This window comes from Ahaetulla prasina, chromosome 3, assembly GCF_028640845.1.
Source record: "Ahaetulla prasina isolate Xishuangbanna chromosome 3, ASM2864084v1, whole genome shotgun sequence".
NCBI lineage: Eukaryota > Metazoa > Chordata > Lepidosauria > Squamata > Colubridae > Ahaetulla > Ahaetulla prasina.
The window spans coordinates 125,154,812-125,180,827 of record NC_080541.1 but is presented as its reverse complement, the minus strand read 5'-3'; the positions used below and the strand labels follow the sequence as shown (position 1 = coordinate 125,180,827).

General features: G+C 37.0%; 1 protein-coding gene across 2 annotated transcripts in view; it reads right to left on the bottom strand.

Annotated features, from left to right (window-relative positions):
* Positions 1-25,577, bottom strand: part of XPR1 (xenotropic and polytropic retrovirus receptor 1) — a 106,132-nt gene extending 80,555 nt beyond the window's left edge. The window contains exons 1-2 of one of the 2 annotated variants that reach the window (XM_058174884.1): positions 25,112-25,577; positions 17,348-17,399 (exon numbers count right to left, since the gene is read on the bottom strand). In XM_058174884.1, the coding sequence (XP_058030867.1) occupies positions 17,348-17,399; positions 25,112-25,180 (121 nt within the window). In that variant the 5' untranslated portion in view covers positions 25,181-25,577. The remainder of the gene's footprint in view (positions 1-17,347; positions 17,400-25,111) is intronic. The other variant, XM_058174883.1, reaches the window with a different exon arrangement.
* Between the last annotated feature and the right edge of the window lie 439 nt (positions 25,578-26,016).

Below are 26,016 nucleotides of genomic sequence, written 5' to 3'. Positions count from 1 at the left end.
AATTCTAAACATCTGGAGAACAGCAGCTTGAAAAGCATCCTGAAAAGATTATTTTCCCAGGGGAAAAACTTGAAGTATTACACAAAATAAGGTCAATTGGACCACAAAAGAGCTGCTAGACAAGCTTCTTTAAAATATGAGCTTAAAAAAGCAATTGACTGGGGTTATTTGCATAACAAAAACAAAAACAGTGCTTTGTTGAATCAGCATTTATATTTATGTACAATATCACAGCTCCTGTTACAAGTCAAGTATATGTTTGTCTCACAATGTTAAGTACCTATTAATGACATTTTTCAACTAGAAATCCTTAATAAATCTTATGTTTAAAAAACAACAACCAGACACCAATGTTTATTGTTCTGTTCAAAATACTAGTAACTTGACTTAAATAGTGAAAAACAATTTTGCTTACTGAATGTCTTACTAGAGTAAATCCAATGTGACTTTTGTTACCATTTTTTGAATTATAAATTCAAAATATAAAAACTAAGATTTTATTCTGAAAATGTGTATTTGTTAACAGTCTGGCAGTGATATGAATACATTGGACTTACTTAAATTAAATTGGCATTATGGGCAGCATAGTTCTTTATTTTATCCCTGAAACAACTTACTATAATTAACATGAATAAGGAACAGTCAAATATAGAGAGGATTCACTACACTCTATCAATTAAGGTACTTAAATTACTAGTTAGAAAATTTTAGATAGACAAACTGGGCAGCTAAGTTTTGAAGTTGGCGCCAGAAATCATAACACTCCAAGGAAAAAAGCCAACACTACAGTAAACATGTCAGGTATGATCTATGTCAGGCACTTACTCACCTGATTTGGAATTTCAGCAACAATGATGCAAACTAAATGAAGGGGTTTTCTGGAGTAGTTTATACTGAGCAGGTGAGTTATAATTAAGAGTATGCTGCTTTTTTTAGTCCAGAATTTTATGAAAAACAGTATAAATGCATTCTCCAAACAATACAGAAAAAAAGGGGAGAAAGACAATTATCAGGATGCCAAATAGCGATTGAGATTTGGGAATATTTCTCAAAAGAATGTTCATTTACCTATTAAAAAAATAATCATAACTCTTTTTAATTACATCATATTCAGCAGCTATTTTTTAACATCTGGACTAGAAAAAAAATAAGTAAGAAACATGAAAATTCATACTTGAAGAAGTAACCTTTATTTGATAACTACATATACTCATACCTTCAATATAATAGCTCTCAAATGCAAAACAGAATAGTTGATAAAGAGAAAGCTAACAGCAAATCTTGTACAATGCATAAATAATTATTATAGATGGAAAATATGCAGAAAATGTTCTGTTCTAACCTTACAACTGTAGCAGTAAATACATGCTTTCCAATACTGACAAGTCACACAATTTTAGGCAATAAACATGAACACAAATGAATAAGCCCTTCAGCATCACCTGAAATACTATTTTTTCTCTCTTTTTTTTTTTATTTGCATTTATATCCCGCCCTTCTCCTAACCTGGACGAAAGCAATGGCACATCACTTCTGTGTTGTTGCCAAAAAATCAACAACCTTACTGGAATGTTTATCTATGAAATAATAAAACTTGATCTTGACTTGAAGGAGACTTTACCTATAGTATGAAAGTATTGAGGTAGTACACTTTTCAAAGGCACTTATGTTGTCCAAAGAAATCACGGTTCAATTAGTATTAGGCTTTTTTAATTAGCCTCATAATTCTGAAATTTCCTGTGAAATTTCTGCAAACAAGTAATATAGTGGAACATGTTCTGATTGCTCCCTTTGGGTCTTTTTATAGATAGGCACAGCTAACAAATTGGGAATCCTCTCTTGTTCTGAAGAAATTATGGTTTGTCCTTGGGTTGCTTTCGGGGGATGGGGGTTCTGAGATAAATCTATCAGTGTCTCTAATTAATAAAATGCACATGGACTATTCCACACTTCTCTATTTGCTTCAAATAGAAGGACATGAGAGGAACATGTTTCACCACACTGCTGGTTTTACCGATTGCTGATCCAGAGCAGCATATACCAACATGTTGTTATGACATTTAAAAGGCTAGGATAGAGCAGTCCAATCAGTACTTTAAGGCAGTGGTGAAATTCATATTTTACTATCAGTTTTGTGGGTGGCTTAGTGGGCGTGGCTTGGTGGGCGTGGCAGGGGAAGGATACTGCAAAATCTCCATTCCCACCCCACTCCAGGTGAAAGATATTTGTAAAATCCCCATTCCCTCCCCACTCCTGGGGGAAGGATATTGCAAAATCTCCATTCCCACCCCACTCTGGGGCCAGCCAGAGATGGTATTTGCCAGTTCTCCGAACTACTCAAAATTTCCACTACCAGTTCTCCAGAACCTGTCAGAACCTGCTGGAGTTCACCCTTGCTTTAAGGCCTTCTTTTCAAAAATATTGATATCTGCTCAATGCCAACATTTATTTTATCTGCAGAAGGAATTCCTATCCAGTATAAGCTTCAATTGGAGAAGCTTAGGTATCTTATTTTTAATAATCTAATCCATCAATACAAAAAATTCAATTAATTCAATGTCATTTTAACAGATCAAATATTTTATGAATAAATCAAAACACAAATATTTACAATAGCTAGAATTCTTGATCTTTTTGCCTCAGATGGGAAGATCATCCTACAGTGTAGAAATAAATCAAAATCTAGTGACTTTGCCTTTATATATGTGTGTGCCTGGCTAGTCAATGAACATGTGATGATAGTTGCTGGGGGCTACCATTTCCACAGTAATTATCGGGAAAATCTGGATAGAATCTGAATGATTTTCAGTATGAATCCATATCCCTGCCAGAAATTGCCAACTGAAAACAGGAAGTATTGAATTAGATTAGCACAATTTTTCTATGTGGGCAAAATGTTGTGAGCGCTCATAGATAAAACTTTTTCTACATGATGGGATTTGCTTTCTGACCCTGAGATGAATAGCTAACAAACTGCAACAAGTTTGGTGCATATAATACTACAGTATCTATTATAACTGCTAGCCCTTGGATTTTTTCCCCCCCAAAAGTATTTAGAAGAGGAATGCTCAGTTCTGCATTCTGGATAACTTAGGATTTTTAACTGTAGAAAAGCTTCTTCAGAGAGGTTAGTGTCTACAAGTTAACACAGCTACCTATATAAAGTTCCAGTTGGTTGCACGGATAACTGTACTGTCTACAGTACTGGTAGGAAAAAAGCCACCTCATTCAGGAGGAGCTATCCAAGGTCCTGTTTCATGCTGTCTTTTTCACTGGGTCTTTGTGCAGATTTTTGTTTACTGCTGTTTCCTCCTGAAGTACATGTACCTTACCTACTATAATATATATGGGCTACTGTTTGTTGGACGGTGCAGGTGCTGCAGTTGTTGCATTAGTGGCTTTTTCATTTACAGCTTGTGCTTATATAGTGCTTCAGCAGTGTCCCTTGCTTCAGCAGTGTGTCTTTACCAGGGGTGAAATGCTCCCAGTTCTGACCGGATCTCGCGATCTGGTAGCGATTGCGGCCAGTGGTTCGGCAATCTGGTAGTGATCGCCAAACCACCAGTGATACCCGGGCAGCGGGTATCTGTTTTTAACCAAGAAGTAATTTGTTTTTTACAAATTACTGCACAAATTACAAGTGCAGGTCTGTACACATCTGTGATGCGTGCGCAGGGCTTGTGGACTTCCAAGCTGCACAAAGCTTGGAAGGAAGGTAAGGAAGGTAAGTAGATTTCACCTCTAGTCTCTACCGAGCATACAGTTGGCATATGAGTAACATGGCCTGTCCACCAGGTCTATGCTCTCATCCGTAGGATGTGAACTGATGGTAGGCATATTATCATGCCTAATATTCAGTAAAAACAAGTCAACTGTAAATGGTTTTAGTCTTCCAGTCCACATTTCACAGGCATGCAGAAGAATAAACTATGGCTCTGTAAACATTTAGTTTTGTTATTGAGCTATTCTCCTTGTTGCCCCTTCCCTCCAGTGGAGCACAATCTATCAAAAGCAGAAGTTGTCTTTGCTATTTGCAGTTAATTTCTGCATCAATAGTTACTCCTTGAAGAGGACACTGCCAAGGTAATTAAACTGGTCCATTGTCTAGTTTCTGCCCTTTGATTGTGATTTGGGGTTCTGTGTACAATTCATAAGAAGTAGACTGGTGCATAACTTGGTCTTTTGGATATTGATAGTAACTTTAAAATTGTCGCAAGCCATGGAGAAGTTATTCATATATAACTTGCTCTAAGCCAGCATTCAAAACACAGTCATAAGCAAAGGGGAAGTCTCTCAAAAGTCTCTCTTCATTTTAGTGAGAGCTTTAGGCCTCCTCACATTGAAGAGCTTCTTATACCCCCCCATACCTGAATCTGATTTCAGCATCACCATCCTGGAAGGCATCGTTCAATGTCAGGAAACATCATGCTGAACAGGACAGCACTCAGCCATGTTTGACATAATTTGTAACTGGAAAAGCCTTAGAGGATTCCCAGCTGTCCAGCACACTAGCCATCATGGAACTGGCATACCATCTGAATAAATTTTGAAGGGGCAGCCAAACTTCAACATTATTCTCCTCCACAGGACTCTTTGGCTAATAGCATTGGAGGTTTTTGTAAAATCAACAAAGATTGTGCAAAGTTCACAATTCCTCTTCTCCTAAAGTTGGCACACAGCAAAATCATGTCAAGAGTCTCACAAACTTTTCAGAAAGTGCACTGTGACTCTGGCAGCAGGCCCAGCTCAAACTCTTACCAGACAATTTAGGACATTTGCAAGGGTTTTTCCTGCAATGGAGAGTACCAAGATTCCTCAGTCACATACTTGTTGATTGCCCTTCCTCATGTAGAGATAAATGATACATGCATTTTTAAGTTTGAGATTTAAAGATGCATCTTTAAGTTACAGATTATATAAGTATAAAGTAATAGCAACAGAGCACTAGAATCCCAAATATAGTGGATCCTGTGCATGCTAGGATAAATATTTTAAAGAATATAGTTATAACCTCCCCCCATTGATGGGAAAAGGAGGGGAGATACCTTTTTAGAATGCAGCCAGAGCTAGCCTCAAACTGAAGGAAATCTCTTAAAGATTTAAAATTCAGAAAGTTGGGAAAATCCAAGAAAAAGAAAGGTTTAAGTAATTTGCACGAGGAATATGAATTGTTAAGTTGAAAGCAGAGCAATTTAGTACAGAAGCCAAATAGTAAATAGTTTTTTTAAACTATTCGTTTGAAAAAACAACTCTATCCAAATAAATTTAGTTGAGTTAAAATGTCATAAAAATATTAGCTTTCCTTGTTAGTGAATAGAAAAATGATTTTTGGACAAATATGACCTCTGGCTGCAAGCTGCCCCATAGTCGAGGATACTTCACCAAGTAATATGCCACCACTTAATGGATGGGATAGTTTGTCGTCTTAACTTTTTCAGTATTCCTGACAATTTCAAAAGTGGTATTTTATTCTGAAAACGTTAAGAATAGGTAACTTCCTCTTTCCTTCATTACTGCATCAAGATTATCATCTCATCCCCTGGCTGGCATTCCAAATATTATCCTGAAATTCAGGATTGCATACAATGACCAACTGGTATACCTTGTCCCTATATAACAACTCAAATTAATTGACCCATTTCTGGTATGAAGTGGAGAGCTTCCACATAAATTAAAACTTTAAATGTCTTATTTACCTACATTTTAATTCAGGCCAATTTCTATTATTTTGCTCTGCAACTCCCAGAAACACTAAAAAGCAAGATCAATTGTCAATTATTATGGGGAATTCAATCCCAAACATTTTAAAGTCAAGTTATTACTCATATATAATAATGAAAAACACCTAAAGAAAAAAATAGTGTTGGTATAAAGATTTTGATGGTTTTCACTACCTGCTTCAATATAGCATCCTGCTGATCCTGAACAATGAGGCATTACATATCAAAATTCTAGCTTATGCACAAGACTTTTGTTCTGCTATCAGGAATTCATTATCAGAAATACAGGCCTCCTTTTCTGAACCTAGGAGCCGTAGAATGGCAGTCTGGTTCTTACACAGAAATTGATGCTGTGATTGTAGCAATCTGCAGCATTAAATTTTGTGGGGGGAAATGTTCAGCAGTTGCACTGTATTAAAACTCTGAACATTTTTTATAATAAGATGAAAATTTTGGACCTTGCAATTAATATTCATAATTCCATCTCTTTGCACTGTCTTGAACGTGAACTCTTCCAAACTCTCAATTGTTAAGTATCCATCCATGAGTAAAATTATGATTGGCTACCATCCCCTTTTATTTCTAGCCAATGATCATCATATAAAGGACAGCCCATCTGTCTCCTGGCTTCAAGCACAAATCTACTAACTCCACTACTACAAGAGTTTTGTATGGAACCAAACCCTATTAAACTAGGGTTTAGATTACTGATGATGTTGACTGCTCTAAAAAAGCCATAGGTAGTTACAAATAATAATAATAATAAAGGGATACTGCTGTCTGAAGCATCCTCAAATTAAATTCACTGATTATTAGGCTTATGTCATTTCTTTTATTCCCTAGATAACCAGTATGTATTCCGCAATAGAAATCATTAGTGTAGCTTTACTATTTGCTAAAAAATAAGATTCTTTTGTTGAAACACATGGATTTTATTGATTTGTGCCAAAGGATATGGCTTCAAACAGTGAAGGGGGATAAGCTGCCTATCAAACAAGCTTAAGAAGGTTTGACTTTAAAATGCAGCATTAATATTTCAAGGCTGTTTTCTAGCCTGTTCAAGTATATTTCTTTAGTCATATATACTTGGAGACTAGAGGAGTAGTCATTGATGGGAAATAATTTTACTATATGAGATGCAATGATGTTTTCAGTTAAATGCTTTATTGGCTTGATACAGGATATTAATGTGACCTGTTTTTAACTCACTGTCGATACCCACAAATATCTTATTCTTCCTTTAAATTTATCAAACTGAAAAGGATTCTGGAAATGATGTCAATGCTGGAGAACAAAAATGACTGTAACTTTGCTGCTGGTAATCCTTATGATTTATATTGATATATCGACCATCATTTATGTTGTAAATGTTGTACCTTGATGAATTATCTTTTCTTTTATGTACACTGAGAGCATATGCACCAAGACAAATTCCTTGTGTGTCCAATCACACTTGGCCAATAAAAAATTCTATTCTATTCTATTCTATATATTTAATGCACTTAATTTAGGGGTGGGCTTCAAAAATTTTAGCAAGGGGTTTTCTGCCCGGTTGCTGGGTGGGCACGGCCATGGTGGGTGTGGCCTAGTTGGCCTCCTGCACCATGGTGGTAGTGGCATTTTTGCTCTCCCCAGGCTCTGGAGGCTTTTCTTGAGCCTCCGGGAGGGCGAAAACAGCCTCCCCAGGCTCTGGAGGCCAGAAATGGGCCCGTTTCTGGCCTTCCCGAACTTCTGGTAGGCCCTTTTTTCGCCCCCTCCGAGCCTCTGTGTGCACCCTGCACTTACCTGTATCCAAAACGGGCTGCGTGTGAACTCCTGGGAGGGGCAGGACAGGGTGGGTGGGGCCAGCCAGGAGTGGGATTTGGAGGTTCTCTGAACTGCAATGAATCTTAGCTAGAGGTTGTCCTGAACACCTGAGAATCCCAAGTATCCCACCCCAACTTAATTTTTCAAGTTTTAACTACATTTTAAACAATGCAATCAAATAGAACAATTAGTGATTAAATAGTTAATATGGTATCAGTAGTTGGTATACTTTTTCCAAAGCCAAGAAGATCCTAGCCGGAATTATACATCAGTTTCAACAATGAGCATTTTGAATTGTCAATCAGCATGACAAACAAGTGAAGTTACTATAAGGGCAAAACTATATTTGAAATAAATAGCCAGTAAACTGATACCATTTCATATACTCTTATTTAAAGTGTGATTTTTGATCTTCAGTAAGTAGTTTGGATTGGTCAAGAGCTACTTTAATCCTCAGCTAAACATCATTAACAAACTGAAAAATATTTTTAGAATTATGCATTTGTTTCGCTCCTGGAGCAAATTAGTTTCTTAACTACGACAAATTAATTTACCAGCATTACTCTAGCAATTAAACTCTATTTTATATAAAGCATCTTTAACTTTAATAATTTGTTTAGTTATTAAAATATATTTGAATACTGATTTAGTGACAATTTTGTGATGGAACTATTATAAGCAGAGATTTATTCTATTTAAACTTGACTTAGAAGTTTTCTGAATTTAAACTATTCAATAAAATATTGAGATCAGGTTTTTTTAGACTTGTTCTTTACTTTTCTGTCAAGTAATGCAAAACTTTAGACTGTGCCAGTTCCCATGAAAGTTAAACAACTTTCTTCCTCTGTTGCAAGTCAGCTGTTATCTATCTTGTCATATTCCTGTCAGACTAATTCAAGGAGAATGTTCAATACGCTTTTGTTTTAAAAGAATTCCCAGATATTAGCAAGTGATGAGTGTATTTTCTTGTAACTCATTGTTTAACTTGATTTTTCAGACTGGTGTAATTTGCACATTGATATAGAATCATGGCCTAGTGTCACACTACCTTTCCCTTGGTCACTTGGCAACTTGTTTAGCACTCACAAATTATTGCCCAGGGCTCCACAATCATGTATTCACCATTTGCAATTTTGTCTGCTGGCTTCCACAGACAAGTTGTCTGCCAAGGGCAGCTGAACTCCTTCAGCAGGATGGAGAAATGGAACTCATATCCTGGTGACCTGAGCTCTATTTCTATATACAGGTCATTTTTGGATGTGAAGGAGAGCTGATTTTCTTCAAGCAGCATGTAGAAATGGGCCTTCTGCACCAAAGGCATTCTCTTCTGCACACAGAGAGGAACTGACATCCTTCAACCACCCCCTAAAGATTAGATGGAGCTAAAACCTAAACAGAAAATGGAGAGGCAGCACGGCACGATAAGGAGTGCAGCATCTTTACAAGGGTGAGGGAAACCCTGGGAGGCCTGGCCCAGGTTATGTGTGAGTGTCTCTCAGAGTCTGAAAATCCTGCTTGAATTTTGGCAGGAAGGATTTTCCGCTCGTAAGTGGAGCCTCCCATGGATCTCTCCCCCGAGGCACCTCTGTCTGCTTAATAACCCATGCAACTGCTTAATGACCAAAACCAGGAGTGCTGGGATTGTAGCAGTTGAGCAAAGCTTAATGACTGCTTCACTCAATGACCAAGATTCCGGGGTCAATTGTAGTCATAAATCAAAGACTACCCATAGGTGTACACTTTTCCTATTTTCTTTTCACAAATGCTAGCTACATCTTCAACCACAGATGTAAAGAAAGTACCACAATTCTGCATTGTTATGACCTGCCTAAATACTGTTAATAAAATAAGCTGCAGGGTTCATTTAACAAGCTAAGCCATAAACAAGGAATGAATAACCTTTTTTTTCTGTCATCTTAAACAGCATCTGTGGGGGCTGAAAAAAACAGTGAGCTGTCCGAAGCCCAAACCGGACAGAAACACCAGAATATCTCCAATGTTCCTTTCTTTTCTCCCTCTTCCACATTTCAAGGATAGGATAATTAGGGAACTCATCCCTTTCCAAAGTTATATTTTTCACAGTGCAAAGCCCAACTCCATACCACACTGTTAACCAAAACAAGCCATATTATGACCTAGTTTGATGTCTGAGAGAACCAATTTGGTATAATGGTTAAGCCATCAGGCTGGAATTGGGTGACTTTGGGCTAGTCGCTCTTTCTCAGCCCTAGAAAGGCCAGTCACTTCTGCAAATCTTGCCAAGAAAGCTTCACGCATTTGTCAGGACTCAAAACTCACACTAAGGCATTTACCTCCCAATTTTTCAGAACCTGGTTAGTATGCAAGGTTTTTTTTTCCAAATATAATTTAACAAATTGAAGTTATTATATCCAAACTGGCATGTGCCTCATATAAACAGAGATTATTAAGGAATTTTAACCCAGCAACAACAGCTGCAGCTGTACAAGCCTGGGCAAGACAAGTTTTAACACTACATGTCAACACACATCTTCACAGTCTTCCCTTCAAACTAAAATGGGAACCGAGAGCTATAAGCAAGGACACATTTAAACGTTTTAAATTGCTTTGCATTCAAAGGCAAATAAAAAGGAACATTCTGACCACCTGTTGCAAAACACAACCAAAAGACTAAATTTCACTGTGAAGTATGATAGTAAAATAAAAAGGTGCAGCACTGACTTTTTTTTTTAATTACTGGACTTCAGACATAATTAAGATCCTTGAAAAATTCAAGTATATATGAAACTATAACCTTATTTTTCCAGTTACTTTATCCTTTATTCAGCAGGTTGTTGGAAGATTAAGGGCAAGTAGTCTAGTGGCTTATCACCAAAATTCATGCTGGATTATTCACATACTGGTAAGATTAGCAGTATTCTAATATGCATGCTATATAGTACATAACTTCAATCTCCCTTCCCAATCCATGTCGTATAAATTAAAAAATTTGATTTATACCAAGGAAAAAAAATACTTTTGGCCAGAGCAAATGTTACTGAAATATGAATCCAAGTATTGTCATCTCACTGCAGTTAACTGCACAATGGAGAGATAAAGTCACAAATACTAAACATTAAAATTCAAACAACTTTATTGCGGTCATTTAACATACGTGCACACACACACATAATAAAAAGCATCATTCTTATTAGTTCTAAAATGTAGAATTATAGAGTCACTGTCAAATCTGAAGAAGGTACAATGCAGCAGCTCACATAAGAAAAATGACCAGTGGGTAATGCTTGCTTTTTTTTCATTTGAATTTTATATCCCGCCCTTCTCCGAAGACTCAGGGCGGCTTACACAGTGTTAAGCAATAGTCTTCATCCATTTGTATATTATATACAAAGTCAACTTTTATTGCCCCCAACAATCTGGGTCCTCATTTTACCTACCTTATAAAGCAGGGGTGTCCAAACTTGGTCCCTTTAAGCAAAGCTGGCTGAGGAACTCTGGGAGTTGAAGTCCACAAGTCTTAAAGCAGTGGTTCCCAACCAGTGTGCCGCGGCACTAAGGGGTGCCGTGAGATCTTTTGAGGGTGCCGGGAACTTTTGAGCTACGGATATTTTAAATATCTATTTCCTTATAAGGGTGCCGGGAACTTTTGAAAGGCTTTCCAAGGGTGCCTCAAACAAGAAAAGGTTGTGCCTCAAACAAGAAAAGGTTGGGAACCACTGTCTTAAAGGGACCAAGTTTGGACACCCCTGTTATAAAGGATGGAAGGCTGAGTCAACCTTGGGCCTGGTGGGACTTGAACTTGCAGTAATTACAAGCAGCTGTGTTAATAACAGACAGACTTAGTCTGCTGAGCCACCAGAGTTCAATTACACTTAATTAGTCTTTATATAATTTTGTCTGCCATTGCACAGAACCTGGCAATTTTATATATTATCTCAGGATTAATATAATAAAATAAGAATTGCTTGTATTGCTGGCCATTATACCCTGTTTTACTAACCAGGAGTGGGGCAATTAGAGCATTTTGGGATGCTCTGTAAAACTGGCAGTACAAAAGAAATATTCAGTTGAAAATATCCAGTTCAATATCTTCCAACTAGGAGTGCTGAAGGTACATTACATCGGACTAAGGTAAAGGCCCTTCTCTGGTTGGAAGTATTAAGATGTGTGAGATACATAGCTGGTGCCAAAATGTATTCCTAACTGTCCATCATGGGAAGCTAAGTAGTATTTCCTGCATCCAGTTTCTTGGTTTATATTATGTTGATGTTGTTTGAGTGTGGTTCTTGCCTGCTCATAGCTCAGAGATAATACTGTAGATAAGTAGGAGAGTCCTACGAGACGAAGCTTCTTGTATATATGCTAAAAATATACTGTGCATATCCCATCTTTCTTATGTACAAACTGCTGGCATTAATGTGTTATTTCTAATTTATAAATCAAACTGCACTTATTGTTCTATACTTCAACATTAAAAACCCCTAGCATTTCTAATAACCCAATGAAATGTATAGTTTCCACTATGTGGAAATGTATAGTTTTCACTATGAAATACAATTTTTAAAGTCTTAATATGTCAATTTTGGCCACAAAAAATATTAATATTCCTCTTTCATGTAAATGTCATTATATACTCTTGTAGATTCTGAATACAGGTTTGCAAATTAATCAAATATTGTCACAATTTAGTACTGGGCATGTTCACCTAGGAGACAAAGATTAACTTGAGGTTAATTTGAAAATGTTCAAGTCTGAAAAATATGGAAACAAGGAAGTAGTTGACTTATTTTGTAGGTTTGTACTTTATTTATTGACTTTAAAATCAATGAATCATAAAAGCAGTTACCTAAATGCTCTTCTTGGCATTCTTCCTACAATAACCACTATACTGCAACATCAAAGCAAATCAATAAAATTAAACTGTCATTTCTATTATGAATTACATTACAGGACAATAAAGTTCTTTTGAAAGGTTTTAATACTGTTATAAGAATTCTATTTTTAAAAAAATTAAATTCTAAATTTTTATTATGAGGGCTCTTAATTTCACAGGATGCTGGTAAACTGTAGTCTGATTGTTTAAAATACTATTAAAATATATCCAACCTCATTCAAAGAGTAGAAAGTAGTGGTCTCTAAATATTAGAAACGAATGAACCTCTCTCCGATTAAAAACTTTGAGAAAATCAAAGAGAAAGAAGATACAGAATATTATAAGGTCTGGAGCAAATGGTATGAATGGTTAGAAAATAGGTTAAGATAAGAAAATTGAACAACAAGGTAAAATGTAGATAAAATAAAGAACAGTAGATAAATAAAAGTAGAATAAGATAGAATTAAAATATGTATAAACAATAGGAAAGGACTGCGTTGAATAAACAGTGATATGTATATAAATGTTGTATGTTTTGTCTTTCGTTTCAATGTGTTTAAAATAGAAACTTTAAAAAAAAACTTTGAGAAATGCTTGCTTCAGAGTTTTTAATTGGAGAGGGGTTGTTTCTGGAACACTGACATGTGAATTGATTAAACAGTGTGACAAATTGTATTTTTACAGAAAAGCACTAACAACTCATTAACAAAATATTATTTGCAAAAGTGCCCATAGCAACTGCCCATGCTAAAATCAGAAGTGATAGTATAAATGTCTATTGACAAACTGCATCCTTATGGTGCAGGGTTATAACCAGTGGTGGGATTCAAATAATTTAACAACCTAATGATTTCTTCCAACAACCAGTTCACCAAACTGCTCAGAAAGTTAACAACCGGTTCTCCCGAAGTGGTGCGAACTGGCTGAATCCCACCACTGGTTATAACATCCACCAAATAATGTAATGGAAAGTGTGAACGGTTATTTCAAGTTGTAGCAAGCACAGGCAGTGTGAACGGTTATTTCAAGTTGTAGCAAGCATAGGCAGTTAAGTACAAGCACAGGATTAACATAAAAATATTAATTCTAAAGTGGCAAATTACTAAAATAACAGCAATTTCAAGATGCCTTATCAGTAAATTCTATTGCTTACATATGAACATTTGGTGTACAGAGCAGGAAGCTGTGAACTATTTCTCTTTTTATCGATCTTACAAACATATATAGGGATGATATTCCTATCTGACATTAAGCTATCCACAAAACTCCCTTTCCTTACATTTCTGAACTCCAGATTTATAAATTCCTTGGTTGTTAGACTTTCCTTTCATTTCCAAGAAGCATCCTTCTTTAGCCTCAGCTTGTCAGCAAGCTACCTTTTCAATACCACTGGGTCCATTAAATGCATTCTTTTTTTCTTCCACATTAGTGTTGTTTGAAATGGTATCTTTAGGGTTTTTTTCAAGATATCCCAGCTGGTTGCAACACTAAAATTTTTCCCATTACATCTTCATTGTTTCTTTTAGTGTACTAAAATTAGCCTTTTAAAAATATGTGGTTTATAATTTGTTATTTTTTAATTAAGCTTTTTGTTAACATCAAAAATTCTAACAAAGCATGGCCATTTGTAATCAAAGTTTCCACATCTTTAATATTGTCAGTAAACCTCTATCTGTTATTTAGGTCCATGAAGCACATCCTCTATAATCTTTTACATTCCGTCCCCTTAAAACAACAAAAATTCTAAGACATTTCTTAAGTATGAAGAATTAGAAAGTACAATGTGTGCTGAAAACTGCACTGATACTGAGAAGAGCTATATTCTACTAACCAAATAAATATAATTGGGGCCCAGAAGACATCTAACGTAAAAGCATTTGCAAGGATAGAATTCTCTACCACTTTATTCTCAATAAGAATAACATATTCTCATCGAAGGCAAATCAGAGCTGCTATAAGCATACTAATAATTTTCTCAAAGCAAGATGAAATTATTTGATTTAGAAAAATTACTATATCAGTCAAATTTACAAGTTTCCAAAATCTAGTTCATACTGGATTACATTCATTTAACCTGCTGGTAAATATTTCTGAATTTATGTTAATATACTGTGGTGTGGTAGCGAAGCAGTTAAGACGCTGGGCTTGTCAGATTGAAGGCCAGCAGCCCAGGTTTGAAACCTGAGCATCACACAATGGGGTGAGCTTCTATCCTCGCCCCAGCTCCTGCCAATCTAACAGTCAAAAAGTTTAATGCAAGTAGATAAATAGGTACCATTTCAGTGGGAAGATAACAGAGCTCCATGACGTCATGCTGGCCACATGACTGTGGAAATATATTTGAAGAGCACTTGCTCAATGGCCTTGAAACGGAGATGAGCACTGCCCCCTTTGGCATTAACAACTAGCAGTATAAAATCCACAGAGACACCTTTACCTTTAACATTACTATAGTCAAAAGATACATTTACATAATTTTGATAATATTTGTAAATTAGATAGTTATGTTTTTTCTAGTCTATTCAGTTAAAAAGCTGGTTGCTCTTATACATAATTATTTTAGAAAGATACCACTGACTTGGGCTGGAAGCATGGTGATTGTATAGACAAACATTCTTTGACTTGTCTCCAACATTAATTTACAGCTCTTTCAAGGTCACACCAGCAATTTCCTTGTTTTTGTTCATCAATTTTACCAGTTGCTTTATCCTTTTTCCTACTTCCCATAAACCTGCCAAACAGAATCCCCTTCATGCCCATCTTCTGTTTGCATCATCTGTTCAACATATATTACATTACCTCAAATAATCAGTCTTTATTTAGTCCAGAATTGATGGATATGCTTTTTACAATCCATGATACTAATATCTGCCTCTAAATTTATACTTCAGAGACACTTGCTTCTTTTTTGGATTATCAGTCTTCAGTTCTCAAAGCGCACCGTCACCCATGGTAATACATTGGTTTTCCAATCTTATTTGTCATAGAAAAGACCTTGTCCTTCATAATCTTGCCTAAGTCTGCCATTAAAACAAAGAAAGCAAAACTACCGATCACCTTTACTTCTTTACTGTCAATTTCAAATTCATTTAGCATGTGGTTTCATGCTTTAACATTTAATGTTAATTCATAGTTTTATTTTCTATTTCCATAAAGAGCTATTCTAAAGCTTCTTTATGTTTACCTTTAACCAAGTTGTATATCTGCATGTTTCACTGTTTTGACTCTCAATTTTGATTCTAGCTTTCACTCCCATTCTTGTTATTATTATAATGTATTTATTGTATAGATTAAAAGATATGGGGATAATAATCAGTCCCTTTCTTATATAAACCTACAGAGTTTTCCAAATTCAGCTGGTTCCAATTCTAATTGTATTCAGATGCCTCAGATGTAATGCCATCTATGTTAAATCTATAGGGCAGATTATTCCTTGCAGCCATTAATTCAATCAGTTCTGCACAAGCAACAATGATACATAACCAAAGTTATGTAAAGTAAATTGAAATAATAATTTGTGTTACTCATTAGTTTATGACCAATTTTACTATATTGAAGCAAATCCTCCAAATCCAAAAAATTCCAGTATCTGACTTTTTCCCCATCTAAGCAACCCAATAATTAATGTCTTCTGTAAACATTAGATTGCTAAAAAAGCAACATGCCAGAAAATCCAAGGTGAGAGTTAGTTTGATCTAAGGCACTGGCTTAGAAAGCAGGAAACCACGGAGTCAAGTCCTGCCTTAGCCATGGAAGCCAGTTGGGTGACCTTGGACCAAACACTCTTTTTCAAGCCAAGTCACTTCACAGGACTGTTATAGAGAAAATAGGAGAAGAAAGGAATATTTGATAAGTTCATTGTCTTGGGTTATTGGTAAAAATAATAAAGATGGGATATAAAAATGAATATAATAAATAAAAATTTTAAAACATAGAAAAGCTAGACTTTAGTAACTTTTTGTATTTATACAAGCATTTAACCAATTTCTTTGTACTTTGGTTTTAAAATAAAATTGTAAGAACACAGGAATATGGTTAGTACTAATTTAATTTAGTATAATGCAACATCGCCATCTGACCAAGTAGCAAGATACCCTTGTGCAGTTTGGAAACAACATTTTGAAAGCAAGGCAAGGATAGATAAATGCCTATTTCCTAGTTACCCACAACTGCATGTAAATCTTTGCTACTTTGGGGGATGCTTTCTTAGTTTTATATTTTATGTAAGATGCTGGGACTCTTTTGATTGTAATGGGTTAGAAATGTGAAAACTAAACAGAGAGGCCACAGGTTTTAAAGAGGCATGTAACTGCAGTGAATAATTCTGATTGTCGCATGCAACTCTTGAGGTCTTATTTTAAAAACAAAGACCATATTAGTCTACTTCCATGATAACCCTTATTATTTTCTCCTCTTCCTCCTGTGCAACAGGAAAGTAGTTACAGCTGAGCAGATTGCTTGGCTTTTGTTCTATGAATTACAAACCATGAATTGAAATAAATCATATTTAATTTCTACAAATATTATTTTAAATGCTGTGCTGTTTTATGCCTGCGACAAAGAAGCAAAATGAAACCTCTAGCACCTACTTTTGGAAAAACAGAAAATATTACAAATGAGAAGTTTCAAATTGAGTTCTGAGAATACCGTAATAAAAATTGGGAGTTAAGGAAGAACATGATACAATACTGATTCTGGCTTGTAACATTGTTAATTGTACACAAAACATTTTTAACTTAAACCACTGTACGTTTAAAACATCCCACTTAACATAGAAACAGTTGGTTGGTGCTTGAAATTGATTGTTTTGATCATTTAGTGTTTTCAGCTCAAAAACAAACTGATCAAAGGACTTCTTTTTAACCCCATTTTTTGTCTATATAGAAAGTGTTATCTCAGAGGGAACTACTGAACTAAAAATTAATATAATTAATCAATATAATTAAAATAATTATAGCTTGCATTATACCTTCTATAGAAGGGGCCTGGTCCTGAGCAGCATACAGCATTTCTTTGAAAGCCTGTCACAAAAGAAAGAAAAATAAATTTGTCAGAACTAGCACATTAAATCACTTGATCTGCATACTTTAAATCGATTAGCAATTAAATCCCATCACCCCTTAAGGCTAACAAACAAAACTAAGGAATGTAAATTTAATGTTATTTCACTTATTTCCAATGTCAGAGATAAATTTTACACACTGACCACAAACATTTAGCACAAGGAACAAACTGACTAGCAAAACAAAGCTCTGTTATATTTTTCACTTCTCTCCATTTTCTATTATCAGTCACATTAAGTTTTGTAAGATTAGTTGGAAATTGGAGAAGAGGAAGAAGCATCTCAGATTATATTAGCAACATCAATGACCACAACAGTAGTCTATAGTATGCATTAAACAGGTAGTCTTCGATTTACAAAAGTTCCTTTAGTGACCATTCAGTTATAATAGCACTGAAAAAAGTGACTTATGACCGTTTTTCATACTTACAACCATTGCAGTATCCCCATGGTCACACGACCAAAATTCACAAATTGGCAACTGACTCATATTTATCACAGTTGCAGTGTCCCAGGGTTATGTACCACATTTTGCGACATTCTGAGAAGCAAAGTCAGTGGGGAAGCCAGATTCACTTAACAAGCTTGTTACTAATTTAACAACTGTAGAGAGTCACTTAACAACCGTGTCAAGAAAGGTTGTAAAACAGGGGGAAATTCACATAACAATTGTCTCGTTTAACAAAAGAAATTTTGGGCTCAGTTGTAAATCGAGGACCACTTGTAATAATTATGCTGTTTTCTATCATTAGGAACATAAAATGTTGTTTCTTCTATCTGTATTAAATTTCAGTAGGGACCCTTAAAGGAAAGACATTCAATTACGCTGACATCATTAGATGAAAATATGGAAAACTCAGAGAAACTGATTAGGAAACATTAACGCCCATAGGTTAATGTTAAATATTAAGACCCAAATATTCAGTAATGTCAATTAGCAGAAGTTGAGTTCAACTCGTGTGGCATCTAACTGTTGAACTATGGATTTTAACTTAGCAAACCAAACTTTAAGGCCTTAGTCTTTCACCTAAAAGTAAGCAATGAGTGATCAGCAGTCACAGTTTAGAGGAAAGCAAACAGAAATAGCAAAACACCTCTGAAGAATTATTAGCTTCAATTAGAAAAATTTATGACTTTGCAATACAGATACAAAGTCTAAAAGGACAACCTGGAAATGAAGATGGAAAAATGGAAAAACAAATTGCTTTCAAAACTTCATCAACTGACCTCCATGTTGTAACAAATTAATTGCATGCTGATCTATATCACAACAGTTTAATACAAATTTTAGAATTATGCTTTATTGAATAAAAACATCATACAATTATGAGAGCCAAAGCCAATCTCCCCATCAGCTGGAACATTTCTGACACTTCAAGTTATTGTTATTATTTGGTTAATTAAAGAGAGCAGAGTAAAATTGGTATCATTTTTCTTTACCATTATTAACTCTGTGCCTTGGAATATTAATTTATACTATGTTTCAGTAAGCAGTATATTTGCACCAGAGGCGCCACAGTTTTACTAAAGGCTCAAAACATGTTGTTATATTCTTTTTAAAGATACAGAATTTACTAAGCAAGGACAGATTGGGGCTCAGCCTCAAATCTATTTCCAGAACTTGAAACTTCTATTTGTGCCAATGGAAGTATTTTTCATTGAGTTAATTGCTATAGGCAGGGCAGGGCTGCTTTTATTAAGGGTGGAAAAGATTTTGTTTCCGTACTTCAGTTTGAATAGCTCTTGTCAATTCTGTGTCGTTCAGAAATGGACACTGCCAATGTAACCAACATTTCAAATAATCTATCTTTGTTTCTGTACAAATTGTACATGTAAGCTTAACTTCAAGACTAGACATAATGCTGTTTTCCATATAACCAATCTGATTGTCTTAAAAAGAAAAAAGTTATACCATGCATTAGTTCTACAGTATATCTGAAACTTAACTTGATGAACTAAAAAACCAATTAAAGCACTCTGATATTTAAAATTCAGTTTGTAGTCTGACATATGTTGAATACAAAGATTGACAAAGACTTGCAGATATCTGATGACATGGTGTCATCATCATCTTTTTTTTCCTTGCTATCTTCCATGTTCCTTCAAAATTCTGAAGGACTAAAGATCCTCTGAGACAGACCGAAGATGAACAAGAAAAGAAATGATCTTCCACCACCACCACTGGTAATTCTGATGAAAGCATTCACCATTACAGGTAGTTAACAATGGCAACAGAACACAAATTGCCATTGCTAAGTGACATGTCATGCAGCATGTCATGTGACCATGTCACTTAGTGATGGCAATTGATACTCCTATGTGCTGTTATTAAGCAAATCAGTGAGAAAATCAGTGACAATGTTATATGGTTGCCATTTGCAACTTCCTACAGATTCCCCATTGATTTTGCCTGTTGGAAGCTGGCAAAGAAGGTTGCAAATGGCAATTGTGTAACTATGGGATGCTGCCACCATCATAATCACAAGTTAGCCACCAAGCACCCAGATCTCAATCATGTAATCACAGGAACATTGAAACAGCTGGAATTCCGAGGACTAGTTATAATTATCACTCATTTGAACAGTAGCTGAATGAGTGGTCATTAAGTAAGAACTACCTGTATATTTTACCCCAATTTTTAAATATTAATGAGCTAAAATTAAGTCTTACAAATGAAATTTCTCAGATTCTCATTAAACTTAAAACATCTTTCTCGTCTTTCACAGCCTGCTTTCCCAATATGGACTAAGTCAAGATCATGAAGATTTAGATACATTCTTGTCTAATCAGATTCAAGAGAAAAATGTGTAATCCAAACTCTGCAATAATTTTAACCAGGCCATAACTGTTATATAAATAACTAGTCCAGGGGTCAGCAATCTGTAGCTCTGGAGCCACATGTGGTTCTTTCACCCCTCTGCTGTGGCTCCCTGTCACTCAAAATATGTCTCACAACCGCCAATGTGCAACATCCATCAGCACACAATTTATTGAGCTTTTCAATCCCTGTACGCCAACCATGGATAAATCCAATGGAGAAGAAAACAGAACTTTCAATTCAATTACATATGCTAGTGTTGTGGCCGCTCAAGAAATAGTCAGGCACGGGAAGGGTTTTGTGGCTCCCGATGTTTTCTTTTCCGTGAGAAATGGGTCCAAATGGCTCTTTGGGTGTTTAAGGTTGCAGACTCCTGAATCAGTCTATAGTACGTTTCTAATAAACAGTAGTGTAACTACAATAACTAATCACAATTAAACCACAATGCAGTAAGGCCTAGACATGCTCTCTTCAGAGTATCCTATTGAAATGTTCCACAATTTTCAAATCTAGGCCAAAATCTTCATGCTACAATATGAGTGAACTATGTGTAATGTTTTAATCTGTGATTGTTTGAAATTATACTTCAAGATGCAGTTATCACTTTTAAAACCTTTAAGCCATAAGGTTGGATTATTTGAGAGACCACCTGTCATTGATCAGTTTTGCCCATCCAGTAAGATTCAATAGGAATCAACATGCTCTGAGTTTCATCTCTTAAACAATATTATAAGATGCAGTAAACAAATCTTTCCTGTCACTGCATCTGAGAGTTAGCCCAAAGATACATACTATCTTACTCTGACCCTACCAATTTGTACTAAAGTCTTAAAGACCTAGCTTTTCTCCAGACATTGTGACAGGTAGTTTTGTGACACTGTCTGTTATGATTCTTTGTTGTATTTGCTTTATATTTAGCAGGATTCTTGTATTAGTTTTATTATATTTCATACACCCTAAGAGTTTAATTTTGTTCTACTTGTTTGGCACCTATACCAATCATCCAATCAACTGCATATTTTCCCTACATTTTATTCACAGCCTTTTGCTGTACTTCATTCTGGAAGATGAATCCATTTCCAGCCAAGGTGGAAATGGTTTACAATGCATTTTGTTAATTAGCTGAATCTAATTGGGACTGCTTTCCATTCCCCCAGGACGGAATATTTCTGTCCACACAATACAATGAACTACAAAATAACCACATTTATAATCTAATGTACTATGCACATCTAATTCATTGTTTATTACTCGGTGCATTTGTGAACCCATAAAAAGTGAGCTAACGGTAGTTAACTGAACTTTGGTAAGTATGGCATTCAAACATAACCACCAGCGAAATATGTCATATGTTTAAATGGAGCAGTGGGAAGGTTCAATATTTTTGACAAAAGTTATCCTGATTAGTTATAATTAACCAGATATAATTAGACCATAATTTGTCCACTGCTTTTTTCAGGTAGTTCACACCTTTTTTCAGTTGACTTATTAGAAATCATACTACACTAGTGATCGGTGTAATGGCTGAGAAAAGCATGGACAGCTATCAAAGATTTCAATGACATAGGAGACAGATTGTTTCACAGCTATAGCTACTTGCTCTGGCTTGCTGTATTTGATACAGCTTTATGAAGTTTGTTCTGCAGTAATTGGGAATTATCAGGCCTATGGATCTTTCTACCTAAACTTTCATGGCTTTAACTGGAATGTCAAAGAGCATCCAGAAATGTCTAGGATTTCTTAAGTGTCCAGGATGGATTATCCCTGTTGAAGAGTATATGGTCAATAAAAAGGTTGCTAGGAAATGTTATGATCATAATATCATAATAGGCTTATGAAGATCTCTGTATTTTATAAGAGCTAGTATTTCCTGCTTGATTTAAAACACTAGGCTAAGTGCAAGGCCTGCATTATGCATCAGGCTGATCACATATTTATCTCATGGTTGCCAAAAGCAATATTAAAATTTTCCAGAACCACTGATAAAGTTTTTTTTAATACCTCACCTGGGATATCTTAAGACAGCTCTTGCATGGAAACTGACAGATCAATAAAATACTTTCTCTCTGAACAAATATATAAATCCATTTTGGACTGTACAATGTTGAAAATTCCATCGCATATAACAAAATTGATCTTCCTTGGCAAAACTATATTCACTATTAAAATCTGATCATAACATAGGTATGTGGAAATGTGTCATGGCTTGAAGAAAGGAGATTTTTGAGGTCCCCCCATGAAAAAAAGTTGTTCATGCTCTCCAGGATAGAAACTTTGTTCAAGCCATGACACATAGAAATAGTTACAAAACCACTTCCAAAAAATTTGGTTTTACCAGTCCACTCTCAGGCAGATTGTGTACAAATGGAGGCAATTCAACATCATTGTTACCCTCCTCAGAAGTGGTTGAGCAGCAAAGAGGGGCATAATATTCTGGGAGGTGTGAAACAATCCCAGAATAATGTCTAAGAAATTATAGAACTTTCTTGCATTAGTGAATGTTCAGTGTTCATGGAACCACCATCAGGAGAACAAAAATAAATAAAAATGGTGTGCATACCAGGGTCGCAAGGAGAAAATTACTACTTTCCAAAAAGAACATTGCTCCCTGTCTACAGCTTGCAAAAGACCAGGTGGATAAGCCAGAAAGCTTTTGAAAGAATGTTCTGCGGATGGATGAGACCAAAAGTAACTATTGGCTTGAATGAAAACCATTAAACATATCCCTTCTGTGAAACATGGTGGTGGCAGTATCATACTTTGAACTTGTTTTGCTGCCTCTGGACCTGGACAGTTTGCCATCATTGATGGAGCTATGCATTCTAAATTGTACTAGCAACTCTACAGGAAAATGTCCAAGTATCTGTCTATGAACTGAAGTTCATGAGAAAGTGAGCAAGATAATGATCCAAAACTTCCAAGGCATACAATGAAAGAATGGTTAAAGCAGAAGGAAGTTAATGCTTTGAAACAGCCAAATCAAAGTCCTGACTGCAATCCTATAGAAATCCTATGGAAATGTTGTGGAATGATCCGAATGCAAAGAAGCCCACAACATCTCCAAGCTGAAACTGTTTTCTAAGGGGGAATGGGTTAAAAATCCTCCAACACAATTAGGTTCTCTTTAACTTTAAGATTTATGTGAAGAATAAATCAGGTTTTAGGTCAGAAAATACAGAAATAATGAAAATTCAGAGGAACCCACAAACTTTCCCTTATAATCTTCCAACACATCTAGAACCAATTTCTCCATATTAGTTAAGAGGCTAATTATTCTAATAGGAAAATGACTTATATAGTTGGCAAATAATAAAAAAAATCACTAAAACTCGAAACAGAGGATTCCACCCTCCCAACAAAAAACCCTACACAGATTACTTGTGTAAGAAAAAACATTACAGAGATAAAATAAACTGAAATGTTTAATTACTGAAAGCTTCAAATATAATGAATGAATGAAATGCTATAAGACTGGGCTAAAGCAATTGATACAAAATCCCCATTCCCTCCCCACTCCTGGGGGAAGGATATTGCAAAATCTCCATTCCCACCCCACACTGGGGCTAGCCAAAGCTAGTATTTGCAAGTTCTCCGAACTATTCAAAATTTCCACTACCGGTTCTCCAGAACCTGTCAGAACCTGCTGAATAGCACCCTGAGGCATGGAATCAATTAATTGAGGTCCCGCATATAAACAAGTCTATAGATGTTTTCTGATGCCCAATCCATCACACACCACACACACACAAATATGGAAAAGTTGAAACTATGAGTTATGCAAGCTTGGTTCTAGAAGTATTTCCAGGAATTACCACACCCACATGCACACCATTGACCAGGCTCAAGAGACTATAACTTCAAATCAAAAAAAAAAAAGTGCAAAGTTTTAACTTTCAGAATTGTATCAACACATACCAATTCAGCAACTAATTAAGGATAATTGTTAGTAGTTAGTAGAGGAAAAACCCAAGTGTCAAAAGTGGAGACTGAATAACCCTGGGATACAGTGCCATCTAGTTTCCTTCAAAAGCAATTCACAGCCAGCCTTTCAGGTGCCTTCCCTTCTCACCTTCTTTGGGAATAGCAATAGAAGATCCAATATAACAGCCTACTACTAAACAGGAGTCTTCTGACCTTCGACAAAAGAAACGCTGCTTAGCAAAAGCTCCCACGCTCCCTGAAGGCTATTCCTTTCCATCTTGATTATACATATAAATATGTCAAGGTGCGGAGCATCAAAGCCCAAGGAAATCTCTGGCAAAAGGAAGTTTCAAATGGAGACAAGTTAAAAGAAAGCCCCGCCGTCCCTGCAAGACTTGGGTAAAAATGCACGCCGGGCTGAAGCAAACGAGCCCAAAAGCAGAGCAGCAGAATGCAGCTGGAGCAGGGAAGAGTGGAATTCTACCAGGGAAAAAGGCAGGCCGAGCTGGAAGATCAGCGAAGCATCTGCGATGCCGCTACGCCCAACCGTGGGGTGGGGGCGGCGGCTCCAAGCGACTACATCAAATGGAGACCCTACTTGAAAGCCTTGGCACCAGACACACCCCCCCCCCCACATCTCCGCCGCCCACCAAAATCGCAATACTGTTGTTTCCACTCAACTCTTTCGGCTCGAGACGCGTCGCCAAACCTTTTTCTTTGGACCAGGTGAGCCGCCCTCCCCCCACAACACACATACACACGTCCGCTCCCAAGCGCGCATCTTTAATTCACGTTTTCCTCCAAGGCCCCACAAAGGCAAACCCAAAGAGCTTTTAGCCTCTCCGACGCTACCCGCTCCTCTCCCTCCGAAGGCTGCTCTCCCAGGTTTTTTTTATTTTCCCTTCTTTTTGCCCCCCGAAGAGCTCAGGTACCTCATACTGGATGTATTGCTTCCGCCACTCCGGAGTGATGTGTGCGGAAAGGTGCTCGGCGAACTTCATGCTGCTGCTGCTGCTGCCGCCGCCTCCCCCTTAGGCTTCTTAGCCTTGCCTGCTGGAGGCACTGCTTTACTTTTCAGCTTCGCTCGAGCGTCTCAGAGCCTGCTCAAGAGAAGCCGGAGCCGGCTGGGATGTCTCTTGTCGGTGCTTGAGCTGCGGGCGACGGACGCGGACGCCTGCGACCTCCGCCGCACATGAGCCCCGTCCCTTAATCCCTCTTTCACACACAATGCCGGCCCTAGCGCGCTTTCCCGCTTCCCCCTTCAGGAATGCCCTGGCTCGGCTGCCGCCGTCGTTGCCCGCTGCGGCCCCGCAGCTTCCTCTGGCGCTCCTGAAGCAGCGGCAACCTCCGCCGCCATCTTTCCTCTCCTCCGTTGGCCTGGGCCCGCCTTTCCACACTGAGGGACCTGACGTCATCACCCCAGGAACCGCCTTCCTCCCGAAGAGCAGACGTAAGGCGAAAACAAAGGGGGGGGGGAGAACCGAACACTGCTATCGGCCACGCCCACTTCCCCTCCTCGCTGCCTTTCTTTCCATCCCACACAAACGGAGCGAGAGGGGTGTGAGGAGCTCGGAGGGGGCGGAGCCATCGTTCAGAAACGCCCACGGCACGCCCTGACTGCTAGCGGATTTTCAAACAAAACGGGATCTTCGAAAAATCCCTTATAAAAATGGGACGCCCCCTTTTTCTGCCCTGCGGCAGCGACTTGGGGGCGACCGGAAATATTCCGCGCGGCGTCCTTGGCTAACATTGAGGCAAAAGGGGTTGACGTATTAAGGTCCCCTTTGCTTTATCCTAGGGTTACTTTGTCCGAAAGCCTCGCTTGAAGGGAGGAGAA